Consider the following 17744-nt stretch of genomic DNA (forward strand, 5'->3'; position numbering starts at 1 on the left):
CAGAGCCTCCCCTCCCCTTGGGGACCCCTGCAGAGACTCGGGGCTAGGGGAACCAGATTCGGGGCTATAGCCCCAAAAGCCACCCCCTAGCGACGCCACTGCTGCCTCCTATCCCGCTTCAACTTTAGACACATTAAATAATTGTTTGGGGAGCGGGTACCTAGTTTTGATAGGTACCCTCACCCACTTCCGTTCAGATTGCCTAGGCAAACCAAGCAAAAAGTTCAGCCCCCCCACCTTCGCAGCCTCTTGGGACACGTCTCAGGTCCCAGAAGACTGCAGTACCATTCACAAAGTGCAGTGCGGCTCTCGTATGCGCAGTGAGAAGCCGGCTGTGAAGCTGCAAGGAGTCACAGACAGCTTCCTATACTATAGCTGCTGGCACCGGGGATCTGAAGACCAGTGAAGAACCAGCTCGGGTGAGGACTGTGCTGGATCCTTGGACAGGTAAGTGGTCTTTAATTAAAAGTCATCAGCTACAGTATTTGTAGTAGTTTGACTTTTAAATTTTGGTTTCTAGAGTGAAGATCTTCTTTAACACAGGGGGTCGCTCACTCTGCACCTCCATCATTTAACCTGTTCCCGACCAGCCGCCGGAGTTGTACTGCAGCAGAATGGCACGGGCAGGCAAATCGTCGTTATGTTACGTCGCTCCTTAAGGCGGCCACTAGAGACAGCGCGCACGCAGCTCACCTCTGGAGCCGATGGGAGTGCCCGGCGGTCTCGATGACCACCGGGCTCCCGCGATCACTTGTAACATGGCTAGAACTGGGATCTCTGTGTGTAAACACACACAGAGATCCCGTTTTTTTGAGGGGAGAAGTGACAGATCGTCTGTTCATACAAAGTATGAACAGCGATCTGTCATCTCCCCTAGTCAGTCCCCTCCCCCCTTCAGTTAGAATACACACTAGGGAACACAATATACCCCTTGATCGCCCCCTAGTAACCCCTTCACTGTCAGTGACATTTTTACAGTAATCAATGCATTTTTATAGCACTGATCGCTGTATTAATTCCAATGGTCCCAAAAATGTGTCAAAATTGTCCGATGTGTCCATCATAATGTCGCAGTCATGATAAAAATCGCAGATCGCCGCCATTACTAGTAAAAAAAACATAATAAAAATGCTATAAATCTATCCCCTATTTTGTAGACGCTATAACCAATCAATATACGCTTATTGTGATTTTTATTACCAAAAATATGTAGAAGAATACATATCGGCCTAAACTGAGAAATAATTTGCTTTTACAAAAAAAAATGGGGATATGTATTATAGCAAAAAGTACAAAATATTGTGTTTTTTTCAAAATTGTCGCTTTTTTTTTGTTTATAGCGCAAAAAATAAAAACCGCAGGTGATCAAATACCACCAAAAGAAAGCTCTATTTGTGGCAAAAAAAAGGACGTCAATTTTGTTTGGGTGCCACGCCGCACGACCGCGCAATTGTCAGTTAAAGCGACGCAGTGCCTAATCGCAAAAAGTGCTCTGGTCAGGAAGGGGGTAAACTCTTCCGGGGCTGAAGCGGTTAAATAACTTATTGTATTTTTTCAGTGAATAAAGGGCATTCTCTGAATGGAGGAGGGTAGATTGTGACACCATCACCTTTCCGCTCCACCTCATCCAATCAGAAAATGCCTGGTATTTTTTGAAAAAATACAAGACGTTCTGTAAATGTCAGCAGTGCCAAGAATGCCCCCCCGTGTAGAGGGAAAGCCACTTGCACAGAACCTGGAAGATTGCGGCTATCAATATATTTAGCGAGGGCTACTACAGTGATTTACACTATCCCCAGTGGCCCTCTGGATATTACATGTGGAGACTTACTTTGAGCCAAGCTAGCCCAATATAATTATGCAAAAAATATATATATATAATTCTGCTTTAAAACCCTCTTGTAGAATATGTGCCCCGCTCATCCAGTCTCTGGGTGGATCTTGTGTCTTCGAGAAAGCACTGTAGATATGGGACAGCAGTGGACAATTCTGAGCAACACGGATCTAAGTGCTGCGCCAAAGTTCCTCCTTCTCATGGCGTAGACGAGCGGGTTGGCAAAGGAGTTCATGTGTGAAAAGAGCACAGCCAGGCGTATGAGGGGCACTGGAATAAAACATGATTGGCAAAGGAGCTTCAGGCTGTTAATTGCATTGATTGGAATCCAACACAAGCAAAAGATGCCCACTAAGAGCAACATAGTCCAGGCCATGTTTGTCTCCCACTTTTTGGAGGATCTCAGGTGGCCGCGGACCACCCTAAAGATATCAGCATAAATAGCCAGCATGATGAGCAAAGGTGACAGAGTACATCCAAGGAACACAAAGTAGACAAGATACTCGGGGGTGAACACAGAGGTGAGGGAGCAGCAGCCTAGGTGGTCCCCCCGCGTAGTGCTATTACTGGTGACCTGCTGGTGGCTGAAGTAGGCCCTGGAGAGGTCGCTTGCTCTGCGACTGCGAGGCAAGTAGTTAGCCAGAACGGATCTCTCAAAGCCAGCCATGGACCTTTCAGAGGCTGTGTGAGTTTGATTGCTGCCGACATATTGCTGGAACTGGTTCCAACCCATCATGGGGGAGAAGCCAATGAGACAGGAGAGGAAGAGACACAGCAGCACCGCAAGAGCTAACCGTCTGTTGGTCACATACACCATGTAGCTGCAAAATAATATACCAATATCATTATGTGAACAGTGATCAACGCCAAGAACAACTTAAACTGTATCTGACTTAAGAAAACAAAAATATAATATAGTGCAATTTACCAGTCCTATAGATAGGTATCTAAATTTGTGGGTAGCCAATACTTGTAGTGCCACTCTAAGCAAAGGAGGAGACCACTGGTACTCAGGCATTCTGGCTGAATATATCACCATCCAATAGTGTGTAGCATACTTAGGCTCGGTTCACATATATGTGGGCCTGGTTTCGGTGCTGAGTCCGGTGTGGTTTCCATTCAGTGGTTCAGGTGCGAATTTGACACTTAAATCGCACCTGAACCTAACTGAAAAACGCACAGGACCCTTTTTTCATTTGTATCGCAACCGGCCTGCATATATGTGAACCTGCTCCATTGAAAACCAGTCTGGTTCACATATTATGCAAAATGTATGTGGTTCAAAATGCATCCGACTCGCATATATGTGAACTGAGCCTTATGCTGCGTACACACGAGCGGACTTTTCAGCATCAAAGGTCCGGCGGTCTTTCCGACGGACTTTCGACGGAGTTACTACAGACTTTCAAATGACCGGACTTGCACACACACAAACGGACTAAACAACAACAAAGAGGGTCCCCTATTGGTGGACTTTTCAGGCACATATAAAAACCATATGAAGGTATAGTTAGTACAAATATCATTTATTAAATTAACACAATAAAAAAATATAACACAGTTGTAGCTTCTATTGTTTGGAATGCGGATCAGACCATATTGCAGTAGTGTATATACAGTGTTTGAGGCAGTACACTCACATCCGACGCGTTTCGGAGTCAATTAAACTCCTTCCTCAGGGGTGGTGTACATTAGAGATAGTTCTATATTAGAAAAAATATATATATATATTAAGAGGGTGACATCAACATGTGAGTATCAATCAATGGAGCATTTCATAATGTACTTTTTATATCCGATACACTTACATTAACACTATGTTGGCTGACTTGGCATTCCATAAAACAATGACAAGGTCTGTCTACCCAATATGCTCTTGATTCCGACATATTAGTATATAGATGTCCGTTTGTTTTGGAATCAAGAGCATATTGGGTAGACAGACCTTGTCATTGTTTTATGGAATGCCAAGTCAGCCAACATAGTGTTAATGTAAGTGTATCGGATATAAAAAGTACATTATGAAATACTCCATTGATTGATACTCACATGTTGATTGTCATCCTCTTAATATATATATATTTGTTCTAATATAGAACTATGTGCCTGAAAAGTCCACCAATAGGGGACCCTCTTTGTTGCTGTTTATTCTAATTCTGAATGTGGCACAAATCTACGGTTAGCTGCTGATCCACTATATACGCCAAGAACGGACTAAAGTCCGTTCGAAAGTCCGTTGGTTTGAACGTGATGATGTATGAAGGGACTAGAATAAGGAAGTTCATAGCCAGTAGCCAATAGCTTTCTAGCGTCGTTTTTTGTCCGTCGGACTAGCATACAGACGAACGGATTTTTGGACCGGACTCGAGTCCGTCGGAAAGATTCGAAAAACATGTTGTAATTCTAAAGTCTGTCTGATTTTTCGACAGCAAAGGTCAGATGAAGCCCACACACGATCGAATTGTCCGGCGGATTCGTTCCGTCGGACCTTTGCTGTCGAAAAGTCCGCTCGTGTGTACTCGGCATTAGAGAAATCGCAGCTCAACCCTATCCAGTCTATGTGGTTAGCGTGTAAGATGGCCTCAGCCTTGCACCACTCCACATAAACCGCATAAACTGTTAACCACATAAACTGCATGGGGTTGAGCGGTGATTTTCCTAAGTATGAATTTGTTGGTAGGTGTAGCAGCGGAAAAGAATCAGGAATATATTGTAATTGAAGTTTAGCAATACAAGCTCAATGGGAAGTCAACCCAACTGGGAGCACATATAACAGCAAGGAGTCAGTGGCAGGTGGTCACAGAAGCATTGTTCTGTACCCAGGTGGGGAGGCCTCCAGGTAAGGTGGAGTGTCTCTACACTTCCCCTGCTCCTCAGGTACCTCTCCTTGATGCTAAGCACTGTCTCTGACAGAGATCTGTCCCTACTCCGGCCACGCGCGAAATGCACACCAAGCCCAGGAGCCAGGGTCTTAAATAGGCACTGCCTGACCCAAGATGGCTGCTATAGTCACATGGGATGCCATTATCCAATCGGATAGCTGCACCTGTGACCCAGGAAACCATAGAGGAACCAAACTCCTCTTGACTCCCTCTACCTCTGCCATGCCGCAGCATTGGAGAAAATAGGCTGCACCTGCCTACAAATTTGTTTTGATTTTTCTGGCATTTTTCCTTTATTTTTAATGGACGGCGACATACAGCCATTTATTTATATGGCCAGCTATACACGTCACCTGCAGCTTCCTGGGCATGGAAAAATGCCAGCATTTTAAGCTAGAGCCTCAAAACATCCATGTGCATAAGGTCTTAAAGGGTCAGTCCTCCCCAAAGGAATATACACTATATTACCAAAAGTATTGGGACACCTGCTTTTACGTGAACTTTATTGGCATCCCAGTCTTAGTCCAGAGGGTTCAATATTGAGTTGGACTGCCCTTTGTAGCTATAACAGCTTCAACTCTTCTGGGAAGGCCGTCCACAAGGTTTAGGAGTGTGTCTATGGGAATGTTTGATCATTCTTCCAGAAGCGCAAATGTGAGGTCAGGCATTGATGTTGGGCGAGAAGGTCTGGCTCACAGTCTCCACTCTAATTCATCCCAAAGGTGTTCTATGGGGTTGAGGTCAGGACTCTGCAGGCCAGTCGAGTTCCTCCACCCCAAACTCGCTCATCCATGTCTTTATGGACCTTGATTTGTACACTGCCGCACAGTCATGTTGGAACAGGAAGGGACCATCCCCAATCTATTCCCACAAAGTTGGGAGCATGAAAATGTCCAAAAATGTCTTGGTATGCTGACGTCTTAAGAGTTCTGTTCACTGAAACTAAGGGGCTAAGCCCAACGCTCGAAAAACAACCCCCACACCATAATCCCCCTTCCACCAAATGATTTGGACCAGTTCACAAAGCAAGGTCCATAAAGACATGGATGAGTGAGTTTGGGGTAGAGGAACTTGACTGGCCTGCACAGAGTCCTGACCTCAACCCGACTGAACGCCTTTAGGATGAATTAGAGCGGAGACTGTGAGCCAGGCCTTCTCATCCAACATCAGTGCCTGACCTCACAAATACGCTTCTGGAAGAATGGTGAAACATTCCCATAGACACCCTCCTAAACCTTGTGGACAGCCTTCCCAGAAGAGTTGAAGCTGTTATAGCTGCAAAGGGTGGGCCAACTCAATATTGAACCCTACAGTCTAAGACTGGGATGCCATTAAAATTTATGTGTGTGTAAAGGCAGGTGTCCCAATACTTTTGGTAATATAATGTATTGTTTTTGTTAAAGTTTCAGCCTGGTTGGCTAAGTCAATCCTTGGCTTCCTTTACGTCTTTCTAACCCAACAATGTGAACTACCTACCATAATTCAAAGCTACCAAAGAAGTCGTCAGAATTAGATGCAAATTGGGTCATTTCTATCCGGTTGGGAGACTGTTAAATGTTCCTGCCAACTGTGTGGGTTCCAGATCCTCCAGTTACATTTTCCACAATATGAACTAAAGTAAAAAAAAATATATCATGGAGAGTGGGAGCCTCTTGTAATGTTAGACTAAGCTTGGAACGCTGCTCAAATTCCATTTCCATGATCTGCAGGTGAAAGAGTGCAGGCCTATCCTGAGTAATGTATGCAGGGAATAGAGAAAACACCACTCTCCCAACCAGCCAGCATAACCTTTGTATAAGGGTCGGCTTCAGCCTACATGTCTCCGCCAAGAAACCATGCCCCCTCCACGGTGCGTTTCGCCCTGCCCACCTGTGAGCAGAGCGAAACCCTTGAGGGAGCGTGGTTTCTTGGGTGGAAACATGTAAGCAGAGGCCTATTCTTACACATAGGTTGGCTGGTTGGGAGAGCGGAGTTATCTCTATTCACTACAGCCCTTTGTAATGGTAAACCCAGCAATTTAGTTTCTGGGAAATAAAAATCTATCATGTGTTTTAACTCCCTTACATCTACCAAACACTGAAATATTCATTTACGGTGGACTGTCCCTTTAACTCTGTCACTGCCACCGACATACAGCAACCACAAGCTGGCTGTCAGGTTTCAGATGGATCCGATTGCTGTACACCCAGGTACTTACAAAAAAAATAAATAAATATGTAAAGCCCCCCCACCCCCAACATACATACACAGACAAACATAGCTGCTCGCATCAGGGTGCCTACGTGTCTTTCATAGACATATAAGACAATAAGTCTTGGCATGTTTGGTATCTATTTACTCGGTGCAACCTCATCTTTTACATTTTTCCAAAAACAACTGGGTAACAAATCATGTATCATGTGATATACAAATTGTAACTGCAAACATTTTATTCTCTGGGGTCTTTGCTTTCAGAAAATATATACTGTTTGGGAGCGTAACTAATCTTCAGGCTTAAACACGTGTGTAAAAAAAAAATCGCTCTGACAGCAAATAAGTTATTTATCTGTACAGTTTCTGCATGGCTCAATTTCCCTCGTACCTGTTTGGAAGGCGGATTTTAAGGTGGGCGTTGACCGCGATGAGCAGCAGGAGCAGGATGGAGAACTGCGTAGTGACCAGCGGGAAGCAGGTGATGAAAATACAAGTGTAAAAGCAAAGCATGTATTCCATGCTCAGCACTACGGAGAAAGGAATGGCCAGGGCTCCCACCCCGATGTCCGCAGCCGCTAAGCTGACGATCAGGAAGTTGGTGATTGTCCGCAATTCCTTGTGCAGGTAGACGGTGGCACATACCAGCACATTCAAAGAGACTATGCCCAGGGCCAATATAATCTCCAGCAAGACAAAGGGGAAGTTATCATCCATGATCCCTATAATGTGACCAAAGACTGGAGACAGATACAATACTGCCAGCAAATGTTTGGATCTGGACAAGTCCAGAGAGGCGAATGTTCCTCGATATGTGAAATTTTTATAAATAGCTTCCTATAGCGAAAGAAAGAAAGAAAATAAGATTAAAGTAAACGCAAACCCCAACTGGACGACATTCACTTTACTAAATACCGTTTATCATAAAATTGCTATACATGTACTGTATTTACAGTATATATATATATATATATATATATATATATATTAATAATTTATATATAATATATTATTAATAAATAAATATACATATATATATATATATATATATATATATATATATATATATATATATATATATTTTTTTTTTTTTTTTTTCTTTCCTTTAACACTGTTTTTACCTACGTTTCATCCTTTCTTTAATCTCAGTGCTGCTGATCCCCTCCAGCATTTATCAGTCACTTTCTGTCAACATGCACTCTCTCTCCCTCCGGCACTATAATGCTTTGGACTGCTTTCCTGACAACGTTGGACCATGGCTCCACAATGTCACTTAAGGGTCTATTTATTAAACGTTTGCTTGACGAATGTCACACACAGTCGTGCAGACCGGGCGAAAATTCTCTGTACTTTCCGTAATAGATTATTCCCTATGATCATCAGCTCCATCTAGTGGCCAAAATGCTGCATTGTTTTCTGAACTACCTCAATGAGAAAACATACTGTGTTTTGGCCACTAGATGGAGCTGACATTCACAGCAATTAATCTATTACGGAAAATATGAGGAAAATGCATCCAGCTTGCATTGATCTGTCTGAATCTTTGTTCAATGGTTCAGTGACTGTTTAATAAATAGTCCTTTAAGTGTCAGCAGGTCTTGCATGTTGTCTCTATCGAGGTAACATGTGACAGGGTGACAACACAGAAGTACAGCCGGGAGAGGGTTGTCACCCTACAACAGGAAATTAGAAATCTTTTTGAGGCACTAAGGACTTTCACGGTACTCCACTGAACTCACACCACTAAATATAGTTTGAAATCGTCATATTTATTACGATTATTTATTACAAAATTACTTCAGAAAATAAAACATAAATAATAATACACAAATAGGATACCAAATGTGTATAGATATACTGTGCCTTGAAAAAGTATTCACACCCCTTGAAATTTTCCACATTTTGTCATGTTACAACCAAAAATGTAAATGTATTTTATTGGGATTTTATATGATAGACCAACACAAAGTGGCACATAATTGTGAAGTGGAAATAAAATGATAAATGTTTTTTACAAATTTTTACAAATAAATATCTGAAAAGTGTGGTGTGCATTTGTATTCAGCCCCCTTTACTCTGAAACCCCTAAATAAAATCAAGGGGAACCAATTGCCTTCAGAAGTCACCTAATTCAGGGATCCTCAAACTACGGCCCTCCAGCTGTTGCGGAACTACGCATCCCATGAGGCATTGGATGGAGCCAAATACAGGGCAATCTTAGAAGAAAACCTGTTAGAGTCTGCAAAAGACTTGAGACTGGGGCGGAGGTTCACCTTCCAGCAGGACAACGACCCTAAACATACAGCCAGAACTACAATGAAATGGTTTAGATCAAAGAATATTCATGTGTTAGAATGGCCCAGTCAAGGTCCAGACCTAAATCCAATTGAGAATCTGTGGCAAGACTTGAAAATTGATGTTCACAGACGCTCTCCATCCAATCTGACAGAGCTTGAGCTATTTTGCAAAGAAGAATGGGCAAAAATGTCACTCTCTAGATGTGCAAATCTGGTAGAGACATCCCCAAAAAAGACTTGCAGCTGTAATTGCAGTGAAAGGTGATTCTACAAAGTATTGACTCAGGGAGGCTGAATACAAATGTACCCCACACTTTTCACATATTTATTTGTAAAAAAATTAAAAAAACATTTATCATTTTCCTTCCACTTCACAATTATGTGCCACTTTGTGTTGATTATCACATAAAATCCCAATAAAATACATTTACATTTTTGGTTGTAACATGACAAAATATGGAAAATGTCATGGGGTATGAATACTTTTTCAAGGCACTGTATGTGTGCATACACACGTGCGTAATGGAACACACACATACATGCCCATAGAGAGTGCACACAAGTGGTCAGTTCACCATACAGAATGCATCGCTCCAGGCACCTTGCAGAAAACTCACGTGGCTAGTGGAAAAAAAGGGGGGCACAATACTCACTATAACAGGAAATGCCCAATAGCCTTCATGGCAAGTTCTTTTAATGAAAGATGCAGGTTTCAAAGAATTAAAAACTATTTTTTAACAATTTAAAGCTTATATAAGACTTTGATGAACAGGTTTACATCTATTATAGTCAGTGCATACAGCAGAAGTAGAGATATATACAAGATTTCACCTATTTTCAGTTTCTTCTCTTCTAGCGGATCTCACCTCGTCTCTTCCAGTGTCTGCACCGTGTGACTCTTCCAAGTGGAAAGCAACAAATCACATTTCTTATCTATAAAGCAGAACACAGGATCAGCTCTGTAAACAGATAGATGCTTAGTATAGGAATATCAATGCTCTTCTGCTCAATATTCATTCATTTGTTTTTGCCATTCTACCTATTAGCACATGTTAGTGATCAGTGAGGCCATTATGACTGCACTGCCCCCAGGAACCCACATCACTATATATTGTACAGGTCGCCGTGGCTGGGTCCTGGAAGGACGCTATATTTCCCCTCTGTTTGGACTGTGGTCCCTTTAACCTAACCGCTTCAGACCCAGAAAATGTTACCCCCTTCCTGCCCAGAGCACTTTTTGCGATACGGCACTGTGTCGCTTTAACTGACAATTGCGCGGTCATGTGACGTTGCACCCAAACAAAATCAATGTCCCTTTTTTCCCACAAATAGAGCTTTCTTTTGGTGGTATTTGATCACCTCTGCGATTTTTCTTTTTTGCGATATAAACAAAAAAAGGGCGACCATTTTGAAAAAAATTCAATATTTTTTACTTTTTGCTATAATAAATATCCCCCAAAAATATATTTTCTCAGTTTTTGGTAAAAAAAAAAAAAAAATCGCAATAAGCGTATATTGAGTGGTTTGCACAAAAGCTATAGCGTCTACAAAATAGCGGATAGATTTATGGCATTTTTATTATTAATTTTAATTATTATTATTATTATTATTATTATATAATTATTATTATTAATTTTTTTTTTTACTAGTAATGGCGGCAATTTTCGATTTTTATTGGGAATGCAACATTATGGCGGACACGTTGGACAATTTTGACACATTTTTGGAACCACTGGCATTTATACAGCGATCAGTGCTATAAAAATGCATTGATTACTGTAAAAATGTCACTGGCAGTGAAGGGGTTAACCACTAGGGGGCGATCAAGGGGTTAATGTGTTCCCTAGTGTGTGTTATAACTGAAGGGGGGAGGGGACTGTGTAAGGGAGATGACAGATCGCTGTTCATACTCTGTATGAACAAAGATCTGTCTCTTCTCCCCTCAGAGAACTGGAAACTGTGTGTTTACACACACAGATCCCGGTTCTCCATGTGCCCCGAGCAATCGTGGGAGCCCAGCGGTGATCGCGAACGCCTGGCACTTGCATTGTCTCCGGCGGCGTGCGCTCCCCTCGTGGCCAAATATAAAAGTGACGCAACATGATGGCGATTCGCGCAGCCGAGCCATGTTGTCGCAGTACAATTGTGGCGGCTGGTCGGCAAGTGGTTAAGGGAACAAAAGGGTTGACTCACCTGTCAGAGGAAGTGGGTTTAAAACAAGACAGGAAGTTGTAGGTGGGTGTGGAGGAGTATAGTGGACACTGTGGACGGTGGATGGTGAATAGCTGTGAAAGCGCATGGCAGTGTCCTGCCTGGAAACCGACTAGCAGGGTAAGTTACCTGCGATACAAAGTAAGACCTCGTCTGGAATATGCAGTTCAGTTTTGGGCACCAGTTCTCAAAAAGGATATCGGGGAACTGGAGAAAGTGCAGAGAAGGGCAACCAAACTGATAAGAAGCATGGAGGAGCTCAGCTATGAGGAAAGATTAGAGGAGATTAAGCGGGGATATGATCACCATATACAAATATATAAGGGGTCCATATAGCGAACTAGGTGTTGAGTTATTCACTTTACGGTCAACACAGAGGACAAGGGGGCACTCTTTACACCTAGAGGAAAAGAGATTTCATCTCCAAATATGGAAAGGTTTCTTCACAGTAAGAGCTGTGAAAATGTGGACTAGACTCCCTCCAGAGGTGGTTCTGGCCAGCTCAGTAGATTGCTTTAAGAAAGGCCTGAATTATTTCATAATATAACTGGGTACTGACATCTATAGGTAAAATTGATCCAGGGAAAATCCAATTGCCTCTCTGGGATCAGGAAGGATTTTTTCCCCTGCTGTAGCAAATTGGATCATGCTTTTCTGGGTTTTTTTTCACCTACCTCTGGATCAACTTTGGGTATAGGATTGGGTATATGGGATTGTATGATATTTTTTTTTTTTTTTTGTTTATGGTTGAACTAGATGGACTTGTGTCTTTTTTCAACCTGACTAACTATGTTACTATGACTTTAACTGCAACAGCAGTTCTGAGCTCTCCAAGTAAATGAGACTGATATTTCTTTCTGTTATTTTTGCTGTTGTAAAGCTGTTTAAGTTTAATAAACCTCCTTTTGATTGAAAAGCCTGTGTCCTGCGATCTAGCTGGTTCCCTGAACTTTACAATATATTTATACATTCACCAGCCACTTTATTAGGTACACCTTGCTAGCACCGGGTTGGGCCCCCTTTTGCCTTCAGAACTGCCTTCATTCTTCGTGGCATATATTCATCAAGGTGTTGGAAACATTCCTCAGAGATTTTGGTCCATAGTGACATGATAGCACCACGCAGTTGCTGCAGATTTTTCGGCTGCACATCTATGATACCAATCATGCTGTGCATGAATCTATCCATTATGCATATAGGGGGTGGCGAGTATAGGGGGGGCGGTGCCCGGGCGGCCCTAATGGATGGACCGCCCCTGCTTGGTTGTAACGAGGGTTATTCGAGTTTATGTTTCCGTTCTATCATCTGGAACCAGCCTGCCCATTCTCCTCTGACCTCTGACATCAACAAGGCATTTTCCTCCACACAAATTCCGCTCACTGGATATTTTCTATTTTCTGGACCATTCTCTGTAAACCCGAGAGATGGTTGTGTGTTAAAATCCCAGTAGATCAGCAGTTTTTGAAATACTCAGATCAGCCGTCTGGCACCAACAACCATGCTACGTTCAAAGTCACGTAAATCCCATTTCTTCCCCATTCTGATACTCAGTTTGAACTTCAGAAAGTCGTCTTCACCATGTCTATAAGGCAGCGAGGGTAAAGTGGATCATCCCATCTATGCCATTTGTGTCATTTCTCAGGTGTGCGGTATGTGCGGTGGATAATGAACAACTGGGTACGTTTTTGAGAGGAGCAGAGTGACACATAATTGCGGGGTATAAATTACTCCACCTCTAGACCAATTGGAGAAGCCCTGTAGTTTGCTTAGTTCTGGGTAATTTTGGTTATTCCAAACATGTGACGAGTTAGTGTAGCCAGTATATTGTAGATGTTGTTTGGTTTTATTCCATATTCTATCTATAAGTAGTAATGTGGGGTATGGGGTCAATGCCCCCCGCACACCTGCCTCTATGCACTCCACAAGTCCATCGCCAGACATCTGCGTGTGTACAATGTTCCGAATAGGTTCGGAGGACTCAGGGTACAGCCAGCCCGTTAGGTGCAGCAGCTGAGCTGCCACAAAGTAGTAAAATGGGTTAGGGACTGCCAGGCCACCCGAGTCCTTTGCTTCCTGTAGAGTTTCTAATTTAATTTTTGGAACCTGCTTCCTCCATATCAATGTGCGAAAAATGGTATTGCATTTTTTTAAACACATGGATAGGGATCCAGAGAGGGGCATTGTGGAGCGCATATAATAGCTGTGGGTTCCAAATCCTTTTTATTAAGATGCAGCAGATAGTGGCAGCTTAATCCAGCTAGTTGTTTTTTCCTGAAATTGTTTAGGAAGGAGTTTTAAATCCGTATTCAACAGGGAGATGGATCTATAGGATTCGGGTTTGTCAGGTTCTTTCCACGGCTTTAAAAGGACCACCACCACCGCCTCATACATAGATCTCGGCAAAGAATCTAAGGAATACACCTCTGTAAGTGTATGTAATAACTCCGGTAGGAGTGTTCCTCCAAATTTTTTGTACAATTCAATTGGCAGACCGTCATTGCCTGGGGCCTTCGAGTTCGGGAACGTGGCCAGTGCAAGTTGCAATTCCTCGAGGGTGAGGGTGTATTTAAACGTTTCCTATCTGCCTCTTGCAGCTGGGGGAGAGTCCAGGAAATGTGTCAACTCGTCTACAGGGTAAGATACCTTAGAGGAGTCTAGATCCTGGAAGAAGGGGCAAAACTCCTTCAGGATGGAGGGTCTATCTGTAACTGTCTGTGCTGGTGATGTGGCTATGCTATGTATCACTTGAGGAGGTTGTTGGGACCTGGCTATCATGGATAGCATGTGGCCAGTTTTCTCACCCTCTTCAAAATCCGTTTGAGAGGTAAAAAATCATTTGTTGTCAGCTTGTTGTTGATGTATAGTGCTGTAGAGTTTCTGTGCTTCTATCCACTGCCTCTCGTGTTCAGGCGCGGGAGTTCGCAGAAATATTTCCTCCGCTTTCTCCACCGCCTGACTGGCATCCCTGGCCCACTGTCTGCTCCTGGTCTTAATCGTATTCATTTCTTTAATGCACATCCCTCTAATAAAGACTTTCAGGGTGTCCCACACTACGCCAGGTGCAGCTGAAGGTTTATTGACCTCAAGAAAGTAGTTGATGTGTACCTGCATACTGTCCTTTGTCAGTGAATAGCTGGAGCCAAAATGGGTTTAACTTCCAGTGGACAGGCAGGTGTGCTTTATGGAAATTTAAACTAAGCTGCACCTGGGAGTGGTCAGACATGCCCCTGGCCAGATACGTTACTACATGGTCATAGCGGTAAGTCAAGTCATTCCCCAATGCAAAGTCTATAGGCGATAGCGTAGAGTGGGTCAGTGAATGGCAGGAGAACTGGGCCTGGAGGGGGGATTTACATCTCCAAAGATCCGCCAGCCCGAGTTCAGTTATAAATTTAGCTAAGGGGGTACTCAGTCTGGGGCCCTGGGGAGAGCATTTTTTATGCACATCAAGGGAGGTGTCCAGTGTGCTGTTAAAGTCACCTAGGACATATACCGGGAGCTGGGGGTGTTTGGCTAAAAACCTAGATAGACATTGTAATACCGTTAGTGTAAAGGGCGGAGGCACATAAATATTAGCAATAATACAAACATGACACTCACCAGAACAACAAATCTCCCTTCAGAGTCTATGTGTGCATCATGCTTAGCGAATGCAGCAGTTCTGGAAAACAGTATACTGTCCCCTCTGGTGTATCTGGTATGCACAGAGTGGTACTGTATAGGGTATTTAGACATATGTAGTAGATGGGTAGTGTCCAGTGGCAGCTGGTGAAGTTTTAGGATGAGGGGGCGCCAGACCCCGCCCCCTTTTGACCCCTCCCACTTGGTGAAAATGGGCGTGGTTTCAGCGAAATAGTGGGCGTGGCTCTAAGGTGGTGTGGTTAGCGTCTGAGATAAACGAAGTATGGAGGGAGAGGGAGAGAGGGATGGAGGAACAGCAGGCCCAGATCCTACACAACAATAGAAATATGTGTATTCTAGAAAGTTTAACAATCAGCAGATAAAGATACTCCAAACACCTGGTGTTAACACTTCAATCATCTCGGCACCATGGTTGTTATGGTGTCAGGATGATTGAAATGCATTATTTCTATTATTACATTGTAATATAAAATTAAATCATTCAACTCACCATAATGCAGAATCAGTGGGAGCCCTGAGCGTGTCACTAGCCACGTCGCCTGCCACCAGATGCCATCAGGTGTCCCCAGCAGAGTCCGTCCTTACATGCAGCCTGTGTCACATCAAATGCAGCCTCTGTCCCCCCCCCAAATGCAGCCTCTGTTCCCCCAAATGCAGCCTCTGTCCCCCCCAAATGCAGCCTCTGCCCCTCCCCCAAATGCAGCCTCTGTCCCACCCCCCCAAATGCAGCCTCTGTTCCCCCCCAAATGCAGCCTCTGTGTCCCCCCCCCAAATGCAGCCTCTGTCCCCCCCCAATGCTGCCTCTGTTCCCCCAAATGCAGCCTCTGTTCCCCCAAATGCAGCCTCTGTCCCCCCCAAATGCAGCCTATGCTCCCCCTATTTGCAGCCTCTGTTCGCCCAAATGCAGCATGCCTGTGTTCCATTATATGCAGCCTCTGTTCCCCCAAATGCAGCCTCTGTCCCCCCCCAAATGCAGCCTCTGTCCCCCCCAAATGCAGCCTCTGCCCCCCCCCCAAATGCAGCCTCTGTCCCACCCACCCCAAATGCAGCCTCTGTGTCCCCCCCCATGCAGCCTTTGTCCCCCCCCAAATGCTGCCTCTGTTCCCCCAAATGCAGCCTCTGTCCCCCCCAAATGCAGCCTATGCCCCCCCTAAATGCAGCCTCGGTTCCCCCAAATGCAGCATGCCTGTGTCCCATTAAATGCAGCATGCCTGTGTCCCATTAAATGCAGCCTTTGTTCCCCCAAATGCAGCCTCTGTCCCCCCCCCAAATGCAGCCTCTGTCCTCCCTAAATGCAGCCTCTGTTCCCCCAAATGCAGCATGCCCGTGTCCCATTAAATGCAGCATGCCTGTGTCCCATTCAATGCAGCCTCTGCCCTCCCAGATGCAGTCTCTGTCCCCTCCCCCAAATACAGCCTCTGTCTCCCCCAAAATGCAGCCTCTGTCCCCCCCAAATACAGCCTCTGTCCCCCCCAAATGCAGCCTCTGTCCCCCCCAATGCAGCATCTGTTCCCCTCCAAATGCAGCCTCTGTCCCCCCCAAATGCAGCCTCTGCCCCCCCCAATGTAGCCTCTTCCCCCCCCAAATACAGCCTCTGTCCCCCCAAATGCAGCATGTCTGTGTCCCATGTCTTGCATGCAGCCTCTGTCACTTCAAACCCCCCCCTTCTCCGCACAGCGGTACTTACCTTGCTGTCTCCTCTCCTGCGGTGTCTCCTTCACACTGGCAGCGGTGATGGCATACTTCCTGTTTCCTCTCTCGGGCACAATGGGAGAAGGAAACAGGAAGTGACATCTAACTCAGGTCAGATGTCAATCAAATCTGAAGCACCGAGTAGCTTCCGCCCGGCGCCTGTAGTATATATTACTATGGCCAGGCGGAAGCTACTTGCCCTTCAGAAAACGCTGCAAGGCGGGCTAAACTCGTGATTGCATAGATGTGGCGCTTCCCATAAGTGCACTGTGTCTGGCGTCGCACTGTGTCCGGCGTCCGAACACAGTGCACTTAAGGATCTTTTTTTTTTTCTTTTTTTTTTAAGGGCCAGTAATAAAAAAAAAAAATTATTTTTTTTTTTTTTACATTTTTTTTGTGGCTGCCTGGAGTGGGGTGGGGGGGGGGGGTGACACTGGTAGTGTCACTAGTGAGATGGGATTCCTGTAGACAGATGACAGCGGGATCCTGTTGTGATAGGAAGGTGAATATGGTGGTCCTCTTTGTAGGGTCATGTAAGCCCCTGACATTCCAGGAGAGGATTGTGTCTATCTGTTTACCCATTAGAGTGAGGGGGAATTGATGACAGGATCCCAGACCATTGAGGGTCCAGTCTATGAAAAGGGGACCAGAATGCCCTGTCCCAAAAGTTACCTGAACAAGCAAGAAGTAGAAGGCACTTCATGGGTGTAGTCATAGTTAATCCAATCCGGGATACAGAAATGTGAAGCGGAGGCATATAGAAAAGGTACCTGCAGAGAAATAGCCCACCCAACCAGGGCCGAAAAACAACAAAAACATAAAAATGGGAAAAAAACAGCCTGTCAATAACAAAAACAGGCATAGTAGGCACAAACGTAGGCATTCCCATCAGAAATCCTTCCGTGGTTGCCCCGCAGGGCTGTTTGAGGGGTAATAATGAGGGCTGGGACCCCGTGTCTTAAAAGTCAAAGCACAAGGGTTGCTGGTGAGAGATGA

General features: G+C 44.5%; 1 protein-coding gene across 1 annotated transcript; it reads right to left on the minus strand.

Moving 5' to 3' along the window:
- Positions 1-1919: 1919 nt before the first annotated feature.
- LOC141109832 (adenosine receptor A2b-like) lies at positions 1920-7623 on the minus strand. Its single transcript, XM_073601095.1, has 2 exons — positions 7298-7623; positions 1920-2655 (listed from the first exon to the last, which is right to left on the minus strand). Exons 1-2 carry the CDS (start codon positions 7621-7623, stop codon positions 1920-1922), a joined length of 1062 nt encoding a protein of 353 aa, XP_073457196.1.
- Positions 7624-17744: the final 10121 nt, after the last annotated feature.

Source organism: Aquarana catesbeiana, linkage group LG10 (genome assembly GCF_042186555.1).
Source record: "Aquarana catesbeiana isolate 2022-GZ linkage group LG10, ASM4218655v1, whole genome shotgun sequence".
Classification (NCBI taxonomy): domain Eukaryota; kingdom Metazoa; phylum Chordata; class Amphibia; order Anura; family Ranidae; genus Aquarana; species Aquarana catesbeiana.